We start from the raw sequence: 19,099 nt of genomic DNA, 5'->3' as shown, positions 1-19,099 counted from the left end.
AAACATGGAGCTGGGGATGGGGGATTGGGAGGGCGGGCTGGGGGAGTGGAAGGGGGATACGGAGACGGCTACATTCCCCAACGATCCATCTACGATACCATGTGCATCAATCAACAGATTGACAGCCATCACCATCACGCTGGAGGGTCCATGAGGCAAGACGGTGGATGTGAGGGGAGTTTTAGCTACTCTGCAAGCGGTTCCCTAAGGGTTAGCAGGTCTCCGGCTGACATGTTCGATCCGCAGCCCCGCTCTCTAACTCCGAACCCCTCGTTTGTTCGACGACTGGATGAAAGAGCCATTTTTGATTCACTGAAGCTTGGGGGTCAGGATGTCGATGGTGGTGGCTGCCATTCGCCAGGATGTATCAACCGATCAGTTTCTCCCTCCGTGTCATCATTCTCAGCACCAGGAGTGTCCTCCTCCTCATCCAAGAAACACCACCATCCCCATCACCATCAACATGGAGACAGTACAAAGAGCAGAGATGGCCGACATTCCTGGAAAGTCTTTACACCACCGAAACACCTGGAGTGTCTGGAGCTTACTACAGCCGAAATGATGGACAGAGGAGGGGGGTATCTGAACCCAGGACACTACCCTCCCCCTGGGGGCCAGTCCTCCTCTCTTACCTCCCCCCTCATTTCCCCATTCTCCGGCTCACCTCTCTCCTCGGGTTACCATACTCCGGTCTTTTTCTCCCCTGCCAAACCTCGCCCCAGTCAGTCTCAGAGTTTGCGATGTTCCCCTCCCCAGGTCATCCAGCCAAGGCATTACTCCCAAACCCAGAGTCTCAGGCTGTCACCACCCCATGAGCTTAGACGATCTCCCTACCGTGCCCCGCTGGTCCAACTGTCTGCTCATGACCTCGAGCAGGAAATGAGAGACAGAGGAGGAGGATGGGGCCGGAGTGAGCGAGAAAGGGAGTGGGAGAGGGAGAGAGAAAGGGAGATGGAGCGAGGGTGGGCCCAGCGAGAGTGGGAAAGAGAAAGGGAGAGGGGGAGGCTGGAGAGGGAGAAGGCGAGAGAAAGAGAGAGGAGGGAAACATCAACTTTTGGCACCTTCGGGTATGGTCGACCAGTACCTCTGCGTTCAGACAGAGACTCTGTGTTTTTAGAACATGACCAGGTTATAGATACAACACCCCTATTACTCCCCCACCCATCACCTTCACCCTCCCCAAATGCTGCCCCCAGAATGGGCACTGGCGCTGTGGGTAGGAATAGAGCCGGGTCAAAGGTTGGCCCTGAAAGTGTAGGTGGTGGTATGGTTTCAAAGTATGACAACGGGAGTGTGGGTTTGGTGTTAGTTGACAGCAAATCTGTGTGTGGGCCGAGGATAGTAAGTGAAGCTGGAGTTGGAAGCATGTCAGAGGCTGAAATCAGGGCTGGAATACAAGAACACCATAGAGCTGAAAGTTGGAACAAATATGACAACGGATCCAGGGCTAGCATTAAAAATGGGTCTGAAATAAGAATGGGCTCACAAGTGAAAACACGACCAGGTGGACGGGATCTCGAAGGAAAAGTGCAGTCTGGGGTGGAGATTGAAAATATGGCTCCAGCTGTGAACAAGGAGGGACACAGGGGAACAACAAGGAGTGGAGAAAAAACTGGAAGGGGTGTGGCTAAACCAGAATCTAATGCTGAGACTATACCTTTAACTGTGACTGACATTGAGAACAGGATTGAGCCTGGAGATAAAGTTGAGATTGGAGCTGGACCTGGTCTTGGGATGAAGCCAGAGATTGAGGCAGGGGTTGAGGCTAAAGCTATTTTAAGGCAGGTGGAGAACAGGACTGGAACAGAAGCTGGAGGTGTAGCTGCAGTTAACAATGAGGTTGGTTTGGTAGCAGAGTCCAGGGTAGAAACTAAAGAGACAGAAGTTAAGATCGCTCCTACACCTGAGCCTGAAGCATTACTAGAGGCTGGGGTTATTAATGAGACAGGGACTAAAAGTAACACTGAGACTGGGGCCGTCAGTGAAATCCATAACAGCAACAAGACTACAGATAAAGCTAACATAAATGTTGAGGCTGGGGATAAAACTGATACTGTCCCTGCAGATCAGGCTGAGAAAAAGCCTTTGGACATCGATAAAATTGAATCTAGCCATGTAGAGAAAGGTTCCAGGTCCCACAAGTCCAAATCGTCCAAGTCCAGCTCGAGGACTCGACCTGGCACGGCCACAGGGCTCCGACCAGGCGTGGTCAGCCCTCGCCTAAGCAGAGGATTTGGAGACCTTGAGTCAACAGGCCTTAAGTCTGAGGGCATTGAGTCCACCTGGCCCCGCCGAATCATGGTCAGAAAGAGGACTGTTCGGCAGGGTGGGGCACTCCACAACCTCCCTATTCTCCCCCCACTCCCCTCTGTCCTCTCAGCATTGGAGAAGAGGCGCCCACTTGCCCAACTCCACTCCCGTCCAGGCCACTTCTCAGAGAACCCACTAACAACCATTATAAATGCTACAAGTATTGTGGGACGATGCTCACTTAAAGAGCCCTCCCATCTAGATCCAGTACAGGGGGCCAGTTTGGTAGGCAGGGCTTCCCTGAAGGAGCAGAACTTGGAGCAGTGGAGGGTCTGCAGAGAGCAGGAGGAACACAGGAGAACCAGGAGCAAGGAGAAACAAGCAGAGCAGAGTAAGGAGAAGACTGAAATTGAGGAGAGGAAGGGGAAGGAAGAGAAGCTAGACAAGGCGAGGATCGAAGAGAAAGACAAAAGGGAGGAGAAAGAGAAGGTTACTGTCCTAGAGGGGCTGGTGGAGGAAACAAAACAACAAAATTCAGAGAGAAGGGTTAAAGGGAAAGTGCAAGAGGATGGGAACATAAAGGAAGATGTAGAAAAGGAAAGGGATGTAGAAATAATCTTTGAAAAGGTGGAGGATAGAGAAATGAAGATTAAAGATGGAATACAAGAGCAGCATCGACAAGAGTTGGAGGAGGTGGTGGCTAAATCAAAGAAAGAAGAAGTTGAGGTGGAGGGAGGAGAAGGAGGCACATTTGGAGATGAAGGGGGGATAGAGAGTTGGGACGTTGTCCTTGACATGGTCAACACATTGTGGGAGGATGGCTGGGAGAAAGGGGGAGCGGAAGGAAGTGGTGATACAGATTCCTTCTCGGGCTCCCTTCAACGTTGGCCTCTTCTCCGGCCCCCGATTGGCTTTGGGGGTTCCCATCCCCCTTCCTCGGCAGCCTCGGAGCTCAGCCTGACAGAGTTGGAAAGGAGAGCCAGGGAGCTGGACTCGGACCTGGAGCACCTAGACCTGTCTCAGCCCCACAGGGATACCCAGGATTTATACCAATCACTGCTGGAGCCACAGAGGGAACGAACGGACATGTACCAAACACACCCTGGGCCACAGAGAGAGAAAGTTGCTCTCTTGACAGGTATTAGTTGGATTTTATGTATGTTTGTTTTCATTCTTCCCATATTTCATTCAGGTGCCTGCAATAATACACTGAATTTCTTTAGCTTCATCAGAGGATTATGTTAAATGAGAACTCTACTGATTTTACTTACACAGGTCATGTTATGGAGACTACTACTTTGGAAGAGCTATGTCATGTTTGGAAAAAAGCCCCTGATTATGTCATAACGATGTCATCAGAGTTATCAAAAAATTTACTGTTGGGCCCCATTGAACCCTCAACACTACTTCCCCCATCTCCTGCTCTGCTCTTAATATTTGTAATGAACCGCAATGCTCCATGGTATAAAGTATTTAAGAAGTAAAGGCATTGAGAAAATGCATGCATGTATAAACATCATAGTCAATCACAGACATAAAAGTAGCAGCAAGAAGTCTTCTTTTTGCATCAAAAGAAAATCAAAACTTATTTCTGGAATAAAAAAACAAGCCTCAGCTCAGTTGCTGAATGTGAGACTTAAAAGAGAGAGAATCATCAATTAAGAATCCTATGTCAGGGCGCCTGGATACCTCACCTGGTTGAGCGTGCGTTCTATGTACAAAGGCTCAGTGGCTCCTTGCCACAGTATCATCGGTATGTGTATGAAGATACAGTCTCAATCACATTGCCTTGAAACGTAATTATACAGTAGATGGAAGGTTCAGTGGCTTTTGCTTTGATTTTGTGGACATCATAGGCTTTGTTTTGTCAGGATTCAAAATCAATTTCAACTCCTAAAAGGTGTGTTGTACAGTATCAAAAGCCTTTTAAAAGGCTGATACTGTGTAGAAGCAGAGCTGTAAATAACATTATCATCTGCATGGGTTAATGAGTGAATGAGAGTGGTACGAGGACTGAACCCTGGGGCACACCCTTCATTACATTAAGAGAGCTAGAGGTGGTGCCTTCTACCTGGACACACTGTGATCTGTTACCCCACAATATGCTGGACGTGCGGAGGGGAGTTATGTTTTCCCATTAAGGAATTGGGGATTGCTTGCTTGTTGTCATGTGACTGAGGCATGGTGGACACCATTTGCTTGTCCTACCTCAGCTCTACCCATTCTCCACCATATCTAGATGAGGATTTGTTGTCACTTTTTTATTCCTGCAGAAAGGCCTCAGCTAAAAAACAGCTACTAGGAAAACACTGCTCTACTGGCTGTGATCAAATATCCAAAGGCTTGAACAGGAGGGTAATGAACGGTATAATGTTTTAATTGGATTCCCCATTTATCATGTTTAATTGTGCTCTATTTACCAGGAATGGGGAACAGATCCCAGGTCAGTTTGGAGCTCAGTGCTATGGCCTCACCAGCTACAGACACAGACAGACCTCCTGTTGACTGGTCAACCAAATCTGCTGGGACTTCCACTGTTGGCAATAGGTAAGTAGGTAGGTAAGTAAGATGGTACACATGGTCCATAGTTTTAGAATGTGGACCATGTGGATTGGGCAGGTTGAAATGGTGCTGTACAACATTTGCGATTTGGGGGCTTTGGCTGACAAGACCTATAATGCAACATGTATGGCTTTAATAATTTTGATATCTCTTTACCCAATCATTTTATCAAATTATCTCATTAAAAGTTAGCTTTCTATGTTTCCCTTCTTTTTTGCAGTATTAAACACCCTACAGTAGTTATAATTGTTCTGGGTAACATTTGTGGTTTGGAACATTTTCAAGTTTTGAAATTAGAGGCATAAAAAAAATCAAAGTGCTCTGTGGGGCTGACAGACAAAAACAAATCAATGGCCTTGATCTGAAATAGTAGGTTACAACACATTTGATGTCATCTGTGGTAACCATTGGTAGAGAGAGAGAATTAGAAGTCATTGGAGGCACATGAGGATGTAGTCAATTGACTGCTTTGTCTTTTTTCTAGCTCTACTAAGGAGGACAGCTCTCCAGACTCCAACCTTACGCTGGAATCGGACTCCAGTGGCGTCTTCCTGTCCTTATCCAATCAGAGCCAGGAGGAGGCCGGCTCTGACAGCGACCAGCCAATCAGTGGCTCTGACCTAGGCAGTAGCAGCACGTCACTGGAGAAAGACGGGGATGATGGAGGGTTAAAGGAATGGGGGAGGGAGGAGAGTGCAGAGCTACAGTGGTGCTACCCATCACTCCTCGACACCTCCTTGCATGAAGACAAAGAAGGAGATAGCGGAAGAGAGAAAGCAGGGCATGGAAAGATGGGGAGAGATGAAGAGAGAGGGAAAGATGAGAATGGAAGGTGGGTTGGTAAGATAGGTTCTGTTTCAATCACTAAGACCCCACTTGACCATGCAGACAGGGAGGGCTCCACGGCTTTAAATGCCCCACAAAGTGAAGAGATACCACCCAGGAAAAAAGTGACCATCATGGGAAGTGACTTTCCTCTTCCTCTGTCTCCCTCAAAACAACCAATCAAACACCTTCTAGATCCAAATCAGAAGCCAATCAGAAGCTCAGGCCTGGACTGTGGTGACTTAGATCCCTTTGTCCAATCGGACAGCTTTGTTTACCTTGCCGTGTCTGCAAGACCTGCCTCCCAGGGTGAAGTCACCACATTGACAGAAGTTCCCACCCAATATATAAAACAAGACAATGTACAGCAACATTCAGATAGTATGAAGACACACTTGGACCAGTCAAATACAGAATGGATCGCCAAGCCAACTCATTTTGCCCCACAAAAACCAGAGGAAGGAGACTTTCTGTGCACGGACAGCTTTGTCTACCTGGCTGCTCCAGCCTGCCACCTACTGGGCCCTGCAGGAACCGCACCCTACAGCGGCAGGTATGCATATTTTTTGTATTCGCCGTAGCTGTAGTGCATTCCATTCCATTGTCTGTAATTCAGTGAGGGGGCAGAGAAAAAACTATAACAGCATTTAAAAGCAAGTTTGTTAATTTTGCTCCATCCATCCATCCATCCATCCATTTTCTGCTCCGCTTATCCTGGTCCTGGTTGCAGTGTCAGTCAGGTAAGTAAGGTAGCCCAGACATCTTTCTCCCTAGCCATGTCATCCAGCTCTCCCTGAGGGATACCGAAAAGATTCCAGACCAGATGGGATCTGTGATCCCTCCAGTGTGTTCTGGGTAGGGCTGGGAGATATGAAGAAAATCAGATATCACGATATTCTTGACCAAATATTTCGATATCGATATTACGTCAATATTCTAGGGTTGACAACTGGTGCTTTCATAAATTATTTTCACAATGAGATTTTCGATAAACGATCTCAGTAATGTGGATATAATGACTAAGTGGGTAAAGGCAAATAATAGAACAGCTAGAACAGTCTGGTAAGTTCAGAAAATTACATCACTGTACTGTAATGCAGCCTTTAAAACCAGGAAAAGACAACACTTATGCCATATTATGATATTACGATATCCAAAGTCTAAGACGATCTCTTGTCTCATATCTTGATATCGATATAATATCGATACATTGCCCAGCCCTAGTTCTGGGTCATCCAGAGGTTCTCCTCCTAGCTGGTTGTGCCTGGAGGCATCCTAAACATATACCAACACCACCTCAACTAGCTCCTTTCGACACAATGTAGCAACGATTCAACTTCTTCCAGGTGTCTTAGCTATTACCCCTAACTTTGGAAATTTCAATTCCACCTACAGAGTACTTTTTCCACATGGTAGGGAGGCTTAGGCATGTGGAATCCAAGTGGCCCATGTTGAAGAAGAAGTCGTTTTGAGGTTGTTTGGATTAGGGGACTCCTGAAGCAGCAAGTCAAATCAGGAAGCCAAGAATACTGCAGAAGCAAAAAAGGTGTGGGAGAAGTTGAGGGAGACCCTGGTGAAGGTTCTTGTAAACCTTTAGACATCTCAGGAAGGGTAGACAGGGCTTAGCCAAGGCTGTTTTGAGCAGGGGAGGAGAACAGCTGACCAGGACTTGGGACACTTTGTTGGAAGGACACTTTGAGGAACTCCTGAATCTGAATACAATGATTTACAATTAAACATACTGTGATGTCTTATTGAGCCAATTTTGTGGAATTCCATTTCCAGGCAAAATTATGCTTTGACTCACAACCATCACTCATCTCATTTCCATTACAAACTCATTGTAGAGTATTTTAAATTCCCCACACAAGGTAGCACTAATAATAATTCTTTGTCATTTTAACAATATAAAAATTGCTTGTGTTAGAATTGAAATTTTCTGCAGCATTTTTAAAAGCAGTGCTTTAGTAAATGGACTTCATTTATATAGCAATTTTGTAGTATTAACGACCACTCAAAGCACTCTATACTACAGGCCCCATTCACCCTGTTCACACACCGGTGGCCAAGGCTACCATACAAGGTGCCACCTGCTCATAAGATAAACATCAGTGTTTTGCCCAAGGACACTTTGACATGTAGACTGTAGGGGCCAGGGATTAATCCACGGACCTCCTGAATGGTAGACGACTGCTCTACGCCTGGAGCCACAGTTGCCCAGTGTACCATTCATATACATATAAGAATGACGTTACTGGAGAAATATTTGGAATTGTTTTAATTAAAGATTGGTGATGGCTGTGGCTGTAGATCGCCAGTGATCACTTTGGTCACTGAAATTCAATATTAATGTAGTTTAATATTTTACTCTTTTTATTCTGTTTGTTTTGCTTTTCTAGGGAGTCAGACTCAGAGAGTTCCGGATCTGGCGCTGCTGATCTGTCAGTACTGGGCTGTGGCTCGGTGGCAGGGGATAGCGACTGGGACTCAGACCTGTCCGACTCCGATCCCAGTCGCTCATCCAGAATATCTGCTGCTGGTAATAAATCTGCCGGCGTATCACGGCCCAAGCGGCTGCCTGCTGAACCAGGCTGGGACTTGTTCGGAGAAACCACCGAACCTGAAGTGCTGAGTGAGCTCTTCACGGAACAGGACAAAAACAACAATGGCATAGCAAAGAAGGTTACCGGGGTCACCACCAGCCTGGCGGATACACCAGCTATTCCCATGGCAACTCAGCATGTCACTGCGCCAGTGAAACGGGTAGAATCCGTAGATCAGTCGTCAACAACAAAGAAGGTGACATGGCAGTTTAAACCAGCCCAGAGGTCAGTCTGCACAGGAAGCAGGAAGGATAAAGAGAAGGAAGGGACATCATCATTGGTAAGGTTCACAGAACTTGAAGGAGGCGATTCCCATAGATCCTCCCCTTCATCTTCATCGTCTTCATCGTCGTCACCATCGTCATCGTCTTCTGGTTGATTTGTGAAGGAAATGTTTCTGGTTCAATCGTTTGAGAGGAGGCTTTATTGCTGAAGCCGGGTTTGTTTCCAAAAGGTAGAAAAGGTTTTCAACTTGTTCTGTAGAAACTGATGGCTGGAACAGCTGCATTTTTTTTTTTTGCCTCTAAATTTTTTATTTTGCATCTAGCTGCTGCCATTGCCTTCTTATGACCTTCTAAAGGCTGCATAAAAGACTAGTTAATTGTTGCATTTTCTTGGACTACTCTACACAATATAATATTTAATCAGTTTAAGTTTGAGATAGTGTGAGACTCAGGCTAAACAGAAACCTTCAGGTTGAGATGGTGTGGAAATATGGCCACTGATAGAACACGTAGGTAAGATTTGCATAGTGTCATTCCTAATGGATTTTATCAACAGTCAAAGTTTGAAACACAGGCTTGATTTATTAGTTAAACATTATTCTATCTCTAAACAAGAAATATGAATAGTACTGTGGGTTTTTTATTCTATTGAATGTACTGTACAGGATATACACAACTAGAAGTAAAAACAAAATTCACATATGAGGCATTCCCATTGGTTTGGCTTGGTCACCTGTATTTAAACATTATTACAATGTTGTAATTTAGTTACAATAACGCATACAAATGATTACAGTTGGAGAAAAGAATTTCTGTCGGACTTTGCCGTTGTGTTGTTTTGTTTATAAAGATCTAACAATGTAAATGTGTCTCAGGTCTTATATCAAATTACACTTCCTTCCCCTATGGAATGCCTCACTTCAACACCTGCCCTTACTACTTCATATATATGCTTTTAAAACTGACTTTTAGAAACTGACTGAGGTCGAACTTTACAGTGTACAATGTATTTTATAATCACATCCAACTTTCCAGTGTATTTAACAGTGTGTCAATAATATATTTTGAATCATTGAGATAATTATAGAGCGATATATATATATGTTTTTGTGTGTGTGTGTGTGTGTGTGTGTGTGTGTGTGTGTGTGTGTGTGTGTGTGTGTGTGTGTGTGTGTGTGCAGACATGAACAAATATTGGAAGGATTTAGTAATAACATTTAATTTAAATGTTTTATTTATAAATTAAATTGAAATTGTCAATGTTAAAATTGGGCAATATGCTTACGGATTCATGCTATATTCTATGTTTCTCAAGTGTTGCCTGAGTGATGTGTATAATAATGGCTTTGAGTTTTATTTTATTTTATACAACCAAATACTAATTGTAAATGCAGTCTCACATTTAGAGGTTCTATGTGTAACAATTTTAAACATCAATTTATTATCAGGTAGCTCGGTATAATTGCCATAAACAGTGAGACATGATAGATAGCCTTTGTCTCACACCAGTGGTAGTTCTAGTGCTAGGGAGTTCATTTCCGTGGCATCTTGGGCTTTACTGAAGAGGATAAACATGTTGGAGATGATTTGCCTCTCACTCCTCTCCACCAATTGAGAGAGAATTTGACAGTTTTAGCTCTGTTTGCATTGAAAGTGAAGCAATCCAGAAGATTTTCATCCAAATCCATGTCAGTGGCACACATTGTAAAATGCAGTGTGGAGACTGGTAGAGCTGCCAATCATTCCAGCAGTGGTTCTGTTGTTGACTACTCATTCTAATGTTTCAAAATGAATGTGTTAATCATTTACTGATGTTAACAATTACACATGTAGCACCTTTAAAAGAGAGCACAGTGCTAGCAGATTTATCCTATTACAAATGTGACAAAGGGAGCATGGAAGGTTGACAAATCATTGTCACTTACCCACTAATAATTAGCATTACAATACTAAAGCTATGGAAGGATGTGTGGGAAGTTATGTCCTGGCAGGCAAATGTTTCCTCAGCAGGTGCACTCGTGCTTTTTTAAAATATGCACTTGAATTTCAAATTGGGCCGTGGGAGATAACTGTTTGAATTATGACAAACTCAAAGCCAATTAAATTTGTCTTTGTGTTATCAGTGTTGAACGTCTAGGTAATGGCCCTAGAGTTTGGAAGGTGAATCTATTGTGGGGATGCTGCAGCCATATTTTTTGATTTGATTGCAATTGATGCGGTAACATTGGTGTTTTTTTGTTTGTGTTTTTTCTGCAAACTGAGAACTGTTGCTTTGTGCAGCTTTAACTGCCATTATGCTCCGCCAGTCCCTATTCTTAATGATGTTGCTCTGTGTAAACCAACAGGATTTGCTCTAAATGCACCTGTCTGGTTTAGTGATAGATTTATTATTTATTATTTAATATTTTCTGGTGTTTACGAGCACATATTTACAAGTACATCCATGGAGGATTTACGTACTTCATTAGCATTGATCCGTATTTTTAAAGCTGCAAGATTGTGGGGATGTCTTAGGAAGTGAATGTGTTACCAGGGATTGAACTAATGACTATCGAAGGTTTGAAATTACTTCAACTTCTGACTACTTGTTATTTTCTAAACCATGTGAAAATGCATTGAATGTACATTTGTTGAGATTTTTATGACACCTTATAGCACCCCAAATCCCTGTTGAAGGTCAGCAGTTTCAAAACATGAAAAGTGATCTGTGAGGACATTTTGGCATGGCCGGATTAACCTGTAACGGCACAGATTTGCTGATGTTAAATTACACTCCCATGGCAGGAGAAACCAACCAGTACCCATGTGCTTTAGGTTTGTCCTTTACTTTTTTGTGTGTGTCAGTAAGTTGTGGTAATTTGATTAAACACAAAATGATGTGGGGATATTTACCATATAAACGCAATAGGGTGGTATTAGCCTCCGCAAAATCCATTAATTGTGGAATGTACAACTTGAAGTGCTGGGTTACTTGAAAGCTGTTATCAATAACTAATTACATACTGAAAAAGTAATTGCATCACTTTACTAATTTTTAGTTAGCCTACATTACTTGTATACTTTGGTTACCCTACCCAGCTCCGTCAAAGGTGCCTTTCAACAACTCCAAATTCTCCACACACAGACCGTTCTCATTGCCTGGTCGTCAAATAAGTAAATAAATTAAATTAAATTAAATTAAATACCGACGCTTTGTCACAATCTTTGTCAGTACCAGTTGTTCATTCATTTAAATGATTACTTTTTAGCCTTGCTTTTGTGGTTTGAATATTATGAAATACAGTTCTGTACATCAGAATTTCTGCCATTGGTGTTGCTAGGCAATGTTTGATGAAACAAAAAGGAGCACGTCTTACAAGGTCGGGTGAGGACTTTAAAAATTCTTACAAGTTTTGAAATTAGAAGAGAAAAAAATGTCACTGGTTGGTCTAAGCCTTGTCTTAACCATACGCAATTGACAACATCAGAGAATAGGGCTATCGCTAACGTTATGTAGCACTCTCGCTCTTTCCCTTTCACAGGCTGCGTCTCTCTCCTCCTTCTGTCACGGACACACACATAGCCCACTGGTTTGATCTCTATCACTGTCTCTTACCTTTTCCATGTCTCTTCTTTTCCTTTTTTTGTTGCAGTTTTGCTCACATGTCCTCTCTCCTTTCGCCTGCAGCTGTCCCTCAGACCTACAGGCTGTTAGCTTAACCAAAGCTAACGATACTGATTTTAAAAGTCCTCTCTTTCCTCCACCTACAGTGCCATTGGTTGATTTGATATTCCATAATCACATAAACATCCAAAAATGTAATCTGCTGGGTTATTTATTGGTATATTTCATTGGTTATACATCTAACAACAGCTCCAAGCTCTTAAGCTAAGCCGTTTAACTAGATTTTACTATAGGTGCACTACTTTAAAATGGCAACAAACAGGTTATGCTGTTTACCGGTTATACTGTACGGTTATTAACAGTTCATCTACATTATTATTATTATTAGTAAAGGTTTATTTAGACAGGGACAGATACAAAAAACATAGATAATGTTGTGTTTTTAGCCGAAGCTAATTCACGACACTTGTCCCTAGTAGGGCTTTTGGTTAAAAATAAAAAATACAGATTTACATTATTAAAAATAAGAAAAAGATGAAATAAAATGGAATGAAATGAAAAAGGAAAGAAAGTATACAGAGAGAGCACAGTGTAAAAACTAAATACGAGAGCAAGATTGTTCCCGAATTAGCCACAATTTGGTTGTTTTTTTTCTCCCAATCGGGGTCACAAAGTAAATTCATAAGTAAGTGCATGTCTTATTTGATGTGGTGCCAACAAATAATTAATCAAATTACCAAAGAACTTTGACACACAGTGAACCTGGAACTTTTGGGGCCTTGGGTCATGTTCATGCTTTGTTTAATCCAGCCTTGCATTTTATTATCTTTGAGTGCATTATTAAATTCAGGGAGTGTATCTTTTAGAACCATGACAGAATTAGCTCTTATTTGGAGGTGGCCGAGCTCACATTGTGATATTGCACATAGTTTGGACACATTCCACTCACATTTCACATATGAGCAATATAAAGGCATGGAGCGGGTGTATGTGTTATGACTGTCAGAGACATAATTTTCAATGATGCAATCTCCTTTTTATTCTGTATGAAAATTGCATTGTAGCTAGGGCTGGACGAAAAGAGGAAAATATCTAATTGCGATTATTTTTGACTGATATTGCAATTGCGATATGATTCACGATATTGGAGGGAATGATACTTTTTGTATCATTCGCATTTTCATTGAAAATATTCCAATTAAAATGATTATAGTGTGACGTTTGCGAGGATTTAGTCTGTTGGATTCAATTTGCAGGCTGGGACGTCTCTGAAGCACCACAATACTTAATTCGGAATGGTTTGACACATATTTTGCCTTTAACAAATATTGTGCCCCCATTTGGATATTGAACTAGTCCACATTGCTATATTGTTATATTAATTGTGCAGTCCTAATTTGAAGAAGGCCGTATAGATTAAGTTTAGAGCCAGTTTCCCCCTGTATGCTCCACAGTTGGGCTCCGGGCAGTTTCTTGGTGGTTCTCTGCCAGTTCTGGCATGTCATGTATGGAGAGCCGTGCTGTTTATTTGAAGCTGACTGCTTTTTGCGGTTGAAATGGGACAAGGCCATAGCATTTATAAAACTACCTGGACAAACTGTCTGGTGTTCCCCACTGCCTATTGCGTCACATCAACCCTACGTTCTGGCTGAGGTGTCATGACACTATTAATTAAATCTAACTTGCGGGGGATGTTCTCTATTAAACAGTTGGCACTATGCTGTGTAACACTTGGAAACCTGGTTTCTATTGGAATAATGCCATTTTTTCTAACCCTGCTGCTTTACTGTCTGCTGGATGGTTTGTCTTAATAACTCAACTTTAAAGCTCACACATCGGACCAAAGGAGAGGATGAGCCCGATAGTTGTATGTACAATTTTTTATCAATGAAACAATCTTTGATTTGCGCTCGCATTAAACTGTGGCAAGGCATCTAGTTTCACTGTGATATATTAAGGATAAATTACATCTTCACTGACTTTTGTAAAATTCAGTAATATCAGGCCATACGTGTCATAATAACAAAAATAAAAATACTTTGTTGTTCATATTAATGCTGATCCCTGTTAAAGCTTATTGGTGTTTAAGAACTAAGACCTGAGAGGACTTCTTAGTTGACAAAGATGATTTATGTAAAATCTTATTGTGTACCGTATTGCCAAGGCTTGTTGAAATGCATTAATGTACAAATAAAGACTAAACTTGATGGTAAAACGTGACTCACTTTGGCCTGTTTTGGTGTCTCAGCTGTCAATTGAAGGATTAAGTAAAGAAAAAAAGGAATTTCTTCTTTTGTAAGGTAGTTATTTCAGTGATATCAAAGGCATTTCTCTGTTTAATCACTCATCACTGGGAAAAACTTCACTGCACTACTTCAGTGACACTCAACTAGCCAAAACATGGTTACAATAATTCTATTACTGCAACTTCTCCATAACACACACTCTCACACACACACACACACACACACACACACACACACACACACACACACACACACACACACACACACACACACACACACACACACACACACACACACACACACACACACGCACACACACACCCCCTGCGGTGCCATCTGTGTATTGAATAGTACATGGTGTATGAGGAGTTGTGTTGTGTCAGTAATGTAGGTCTGTCCATCTATTTAAAGCTGATTAATTAGAGCACTTTAAATAAGGCCAGAGAGAGGGAGAGAGAGAGAAAGAGGGAGAGGGAGAGACCACCATTATGAATAGTTAATCTATGTGCCAGTTCCTCAGCCACCACAGGGACTGTGGTGATTTATTGAGCCAGATGACACAGTCTGTTTTGTGACACAGTCTGTAAAAATATACGGCCAGATTTACTGTAATTCTTGAACCAATTTGATCAAACTTTACAGGATCAGTGCACTCTGAGAAATATGGGAGACTGAATTCAAACAAATGTTCTGGTTAAATATAAATGCACAAGCTGTTGTATTTTATTATGTGTCACTCTCTTTACACTGAAGTGGCAATAAGTCTACATCACAAAACAACCATAAAATGTCTGCAGGGACCGATGTGGTTGTTCATCTATAGAAGCTGTAAGTGGAGGTCATGAACAGGCTGAGGTGTTTTGGATGAACTTTGATCTTTTTGTTACTTTGTTACACATCTTTCTAAAAAAAACAATGTAATCAGCAGGGAACGTTTACATGTTTACTCAGTTTGGTTTTAGGCTTATTCATGCCAAACTCCCCACTGCCTGGAGATTATGTCAATCTGATAATCACACCCACTCTGCACAGTGATTGGCCAGGTGTGTGGAGGTGTGAAATGGGCAAGGTTTGAATTCCCATTTGTACGAGTCATTGCATCGAGACGCCCGAAACAAAGAGTTCTAGGAAAGAGATCAGCGAGGCAATGGAGTGCAGCCGGTTGGAGGCGATGACAGCGCCTTCAAGTGTGACCATACTAACCCTTTGCAGATACACCTTTTATATATATTTTTTGAAGTATCAAATGAAAATGTGAAAACAATGTGAAAGTGATTGCTCGTAGTGGTGAACCTACAGAGAATTATCAGCTGAATCTGCAGCTCCTTTCAGCTCCTCTTTTTAGTGACTTTTAGCTCATTGTTGCTGTCTGGCACTCAACTTTACTACGTTCTGGTTCACTGTCACTGCTCTCATAGTGATGTTTTTGGTTTCTACGGTGGCCGACAGGGGCAAACGCCCTGCAACTTAAGAAAGCATGATTGCCGTACTGTTTAGTTCAAAAACATCCAAAACGCCAAAGTACGAAGAGCAGACCAGACGCAAGCTTTTATTTTGAAAAGGTCTGGAGAACTTCCTTTGTGTAATCTGGATGCAGCGTTTTTTTTATTGCATTTGTTTTCGGGGATTGTGTGCTTTTTCTTTTTGCATCGTTTTTTTATTTGCAGTGCATTTGTGTATTTGGTTGTGTTGTGTGTATTTGCAGTGCGTTTATGTATTTGGTTGTGTTGTGTGTATTTGCAGCGCGTTTGCTGAATGCTGCGCATGTTGTCAAATTAATGAAGTTTTTCTTTTTCCATCTCTTCTTTTTTCAGGGTTTGCGTGCTTTTCTTTTTGCATCGTTTTTTATTTACATTGTGTTTATGTATTTGGTTGTGTTGTGTGTATTTGCAGCGCGTTTGCTGAATGCTGCACGTGTTGTCAAATTAATGAAGTTGCTTTCTTAATTTGCTTGTGTTTTATCTATTTGCATGTGTTTTCTGAAGTTGCAGGGCGTTTGCCCCTGTCGGCCACCGTAGTTTTCAGTGAAAAAGCGCTAAAAACTCACTGTACACTACCTGCTCAGCACCAAACAGCAGACAACATTGTTGTTGATGATGGAGACCAGCCACTGTTGTGTTGTCTGCAAACTTGATACTGTAATGGTTATCGTTGGTGAATGGATGTGCATGTGATTCCCTAAGCTATCTCCATGACAACTGAGCAAACTCCATCCACTGAGGAAGGTGAAGAGATGTGGCTGAAAGCTTTTGAAACGTAGGACCTTGTGTCAGCCTCATCAACCTTGACCAATAAGGACAGGCAGCCTGTATTTCAGTCACTGTGGGTGAAAGAAACCAACAATGACAACGTCCTTCCTATTAGGTTTAGTGCCGTTTAGCAATATCACGTCACCACAGTCATTTGTAGGCAGAGAACGCTTGTAAACAAATGACTGGTGCTGTTGTTTTTCCGGAGAGGACAGTCTCACTGCAGTAGCTGGGGGAGAGGATCTGCTCGTGTTCTATTCTGGTTCATCAAACCAGAACAGAATAACACTTAGCTCACACCAGGTGCTTCTTGGCTTGGTGGGAGCAGGTGGGTGGCTGCACCTTGCCGCCTGAATATACAGGGAAGGTTTGCTGAGCATTAAGGTCCTTGTCTCGTGTTCACATGCAGTCATATTCATGGTTATTTATCACAATATCAAATGGGAACAGATGAGAATAAAAAAACTGTGCCAATTAAAATTTCCACAGCACCACCACAGAGTCATCTTGATCTTTATCTTCCCACTGACTTCCCACTGGTTTGTGTAACTGCAGTCAACCATTAACACAATGTCCACATTTAAACTCCCCTACTGCAAGGGAAACCTGTCAAATACTTGAGTTTAGCCCATCGCTGCTCTTTCAACTGTGCCCTTATGTCTTCATTCTTTTTAGTGATCACAGTATTAATGTTAACAGAAGTGCAGAACATACTCTGTCTCTCTCTGTTACAGCAGCTATACTCTACTTCACATTGTTGCTGTGTATTTCACTTTGTGGGCATGTGTGTGGGTGGCTACTGGCTTTTTTGTTGTCTGTGGCTGTGTGTGTGTGTGTGTGTGTGTGTGTGTGGGGGGGGGGGGTTGTGTGTGGGGTGTTCTGTGTGGCTAGCTGTTTGTATGCACTGCATGTGTGAAGAGAGGAGGACGAAAGGAGCTGCTGAATCTCAACAGAATCTCTCTCTCACACACACACACACACACACACACACACACACACACACACACACACACACACACACACACACACACACACACACACACACACACACACACACACACACACACACACACACAAACATAAAATGGAAGGCATCAGGATTCAAGGTTGTATCTCAGGCTGCATGTTAGAGAAGTTGCCAGGAAGGAACAATGAAAAAGTAAAACTTACATATTTTAAAATCTTTATGCCAGTGGCGGGCCGTGTATTTTACACCCGGGCCTTCTACTATCCTACGGCAATTAAAACACCTTTGAATAACATCACCATGGCATTAGGACATTATCGTGTGGAATAAAGTGATTTAACACCTTGAGAGTTTAAATACACTATTGCAGAGACATGAATACATGGTGACTGAAGCCATCACTTTATACAATTTTCTGATTCTGACAATCTCTTGGCCAGCAGAGATGCCTGGCTGGCCCTGATGGCCCACCTCTGCTAGATGCTAGCTGGATTGATGCTTGCTAGCTGATCATGATGATGTATTTAGAGGTTGTACCAGAATAGGTTTATGTGGTTTAATTTTCAAAAAACACAATATTTTTGTTGTACTGCACATTGCTGCAGCTCCTCTTTTCACCCTGTGTGTTGAGCTCTCTGTTTTAACTACAGAGTGAGGCATCGCACTTCTGTACCATCTTTGTTGAGAGTCGCACATGTGCAGTACCTAGGTAAGGACTACTAGCCAGTCAGAAGCAGAGTATGAGGGCGTGCCACGCTAGCAGCTAGGCGAGCATTATAACGTGTGTTACAAAGTTTGTCTCTGAAGTAAAGGCTGGACTACAATTATTATCAAAAATTATTATTGACGTATAAATGAATTTTCTGTGTTGTAATCTAACAAAGTACAAATACTTTGCTACTGTACTTAAGTAGAATTTTCACATATATGTACTTTACTTTATTTATATTTCTGGAAACCTTTACTTTTACTTCACTGCATTTCCCCTGAGCATCTTAGCTACTCGTTACTACAAAATAAAATCAGAAGAAATTAGTTTGGTGAATCATTGCTCCTAGATTGCAAGTTAATGCACACTCCATTCCAGTTGGTGACGTAATGCCTGTTTGTTGCCAAGCGGCAAAAAAAAAAAAATGTAGACCAAAACTAAAGAAGAAGAGGAGGAATCATAATAACTGAAAGTGTCCTGAAAGCACCTCTGCCACCAACGTGGCAGACACCCCGACGACAGTGGTGAACGTGGGACTGATCAAGATAACGTTACACACCTTTTGGCCATAAAATAAAAATAATCAAAGTTTTTGTTTTTTACTTTGACTTCCAATAATTAAGTTAATTTAATATCAGAAAATTACTTTTGATACTTAGGTAAATATCAGATACTTTAAGACTTTTATTTCTTTTAAAAGGTGACTTTAACTTCTAATCGCTTCACAACTCCAAACCCATCTTCATGCCAATAACCAATTTGAACCCCTCCAATCTGGCTTTCGCCCCTCCACAGCACTGAAACCGCTCTCCTCAAAGTCCTCAACGACCTCCTCAAGGCTCCATACTCGGCCCCCTCCT

The 19,099-nt window shown here is 42.3% G+C and overlaps 1 protein-coding gene across 1 annotated transcript; it reads left to right on the top strand.

Moving 5' to 3' along the window:
* The first annotated feature begins 57 nt into the window (after window positions 1-57).
* Window positions 58-14,288, top strand: LOC120549562. Its single transcript, XM_039786568.1, has 4 exons — window positions 58-3,388; window positions 4,674-4,797; window positions 5,297-6,190; window positions 8,037-14,288. The coding sequence occupies exons 1-4, from the start codon at window positions 100-102 to the stop codon at window positions 8,617-8,619; spliced, it is 4,890 nt and encodes a 1,629-aa protein (XP_039642502.1). The 5' UTR covers window positions 58-99; the 3' UTR covers window positions 8,620-14,288.
* Window positions 14,289-19,099: the final 4,811 nt, after the last annotated feature.

The sequence above is a fragment of the Perca fluviatilis genome, chromosome 20, assembly GCF_010015445.1.
Source record: "Perca fluviatilis chromosome 20, GENO_Pfluv_1.0, whole genome shotgun sequence".
NCBI lineage: Eukaryota > Metazoa > Chordata > Actinopteri > Perciformes > Percidae > Perca > Perca fluviatilis.
The sequence above is the reverse complement of the archived record's forward strand: the minus strand, read 5'-3'. Positions and strand labels throughout refer to the sequence as shown.

Coding starts and splice junctions, on each gene's coding strand:
- LOC120549562 (XM_039786568.1), top strand. CDS start 100: ATGTGCATCAATCAACAGATTGACAGCCATCACCATCACGCTGGAGGG. Junction 3,389..4,673: donor GAAAGTTGCTCTCTTGACAG/GTATTAGTTGGA, acceptor TCTATTTACCAG/GAATGGGGAACAGATCCCAG. Junction 6,191..8,036: donor ACCGCACCCTACAGCGGCAG/GTATGCATATTT, acceptor TTGCTTTTCTAG/GGAGTCAGACTCAGAGAGTT.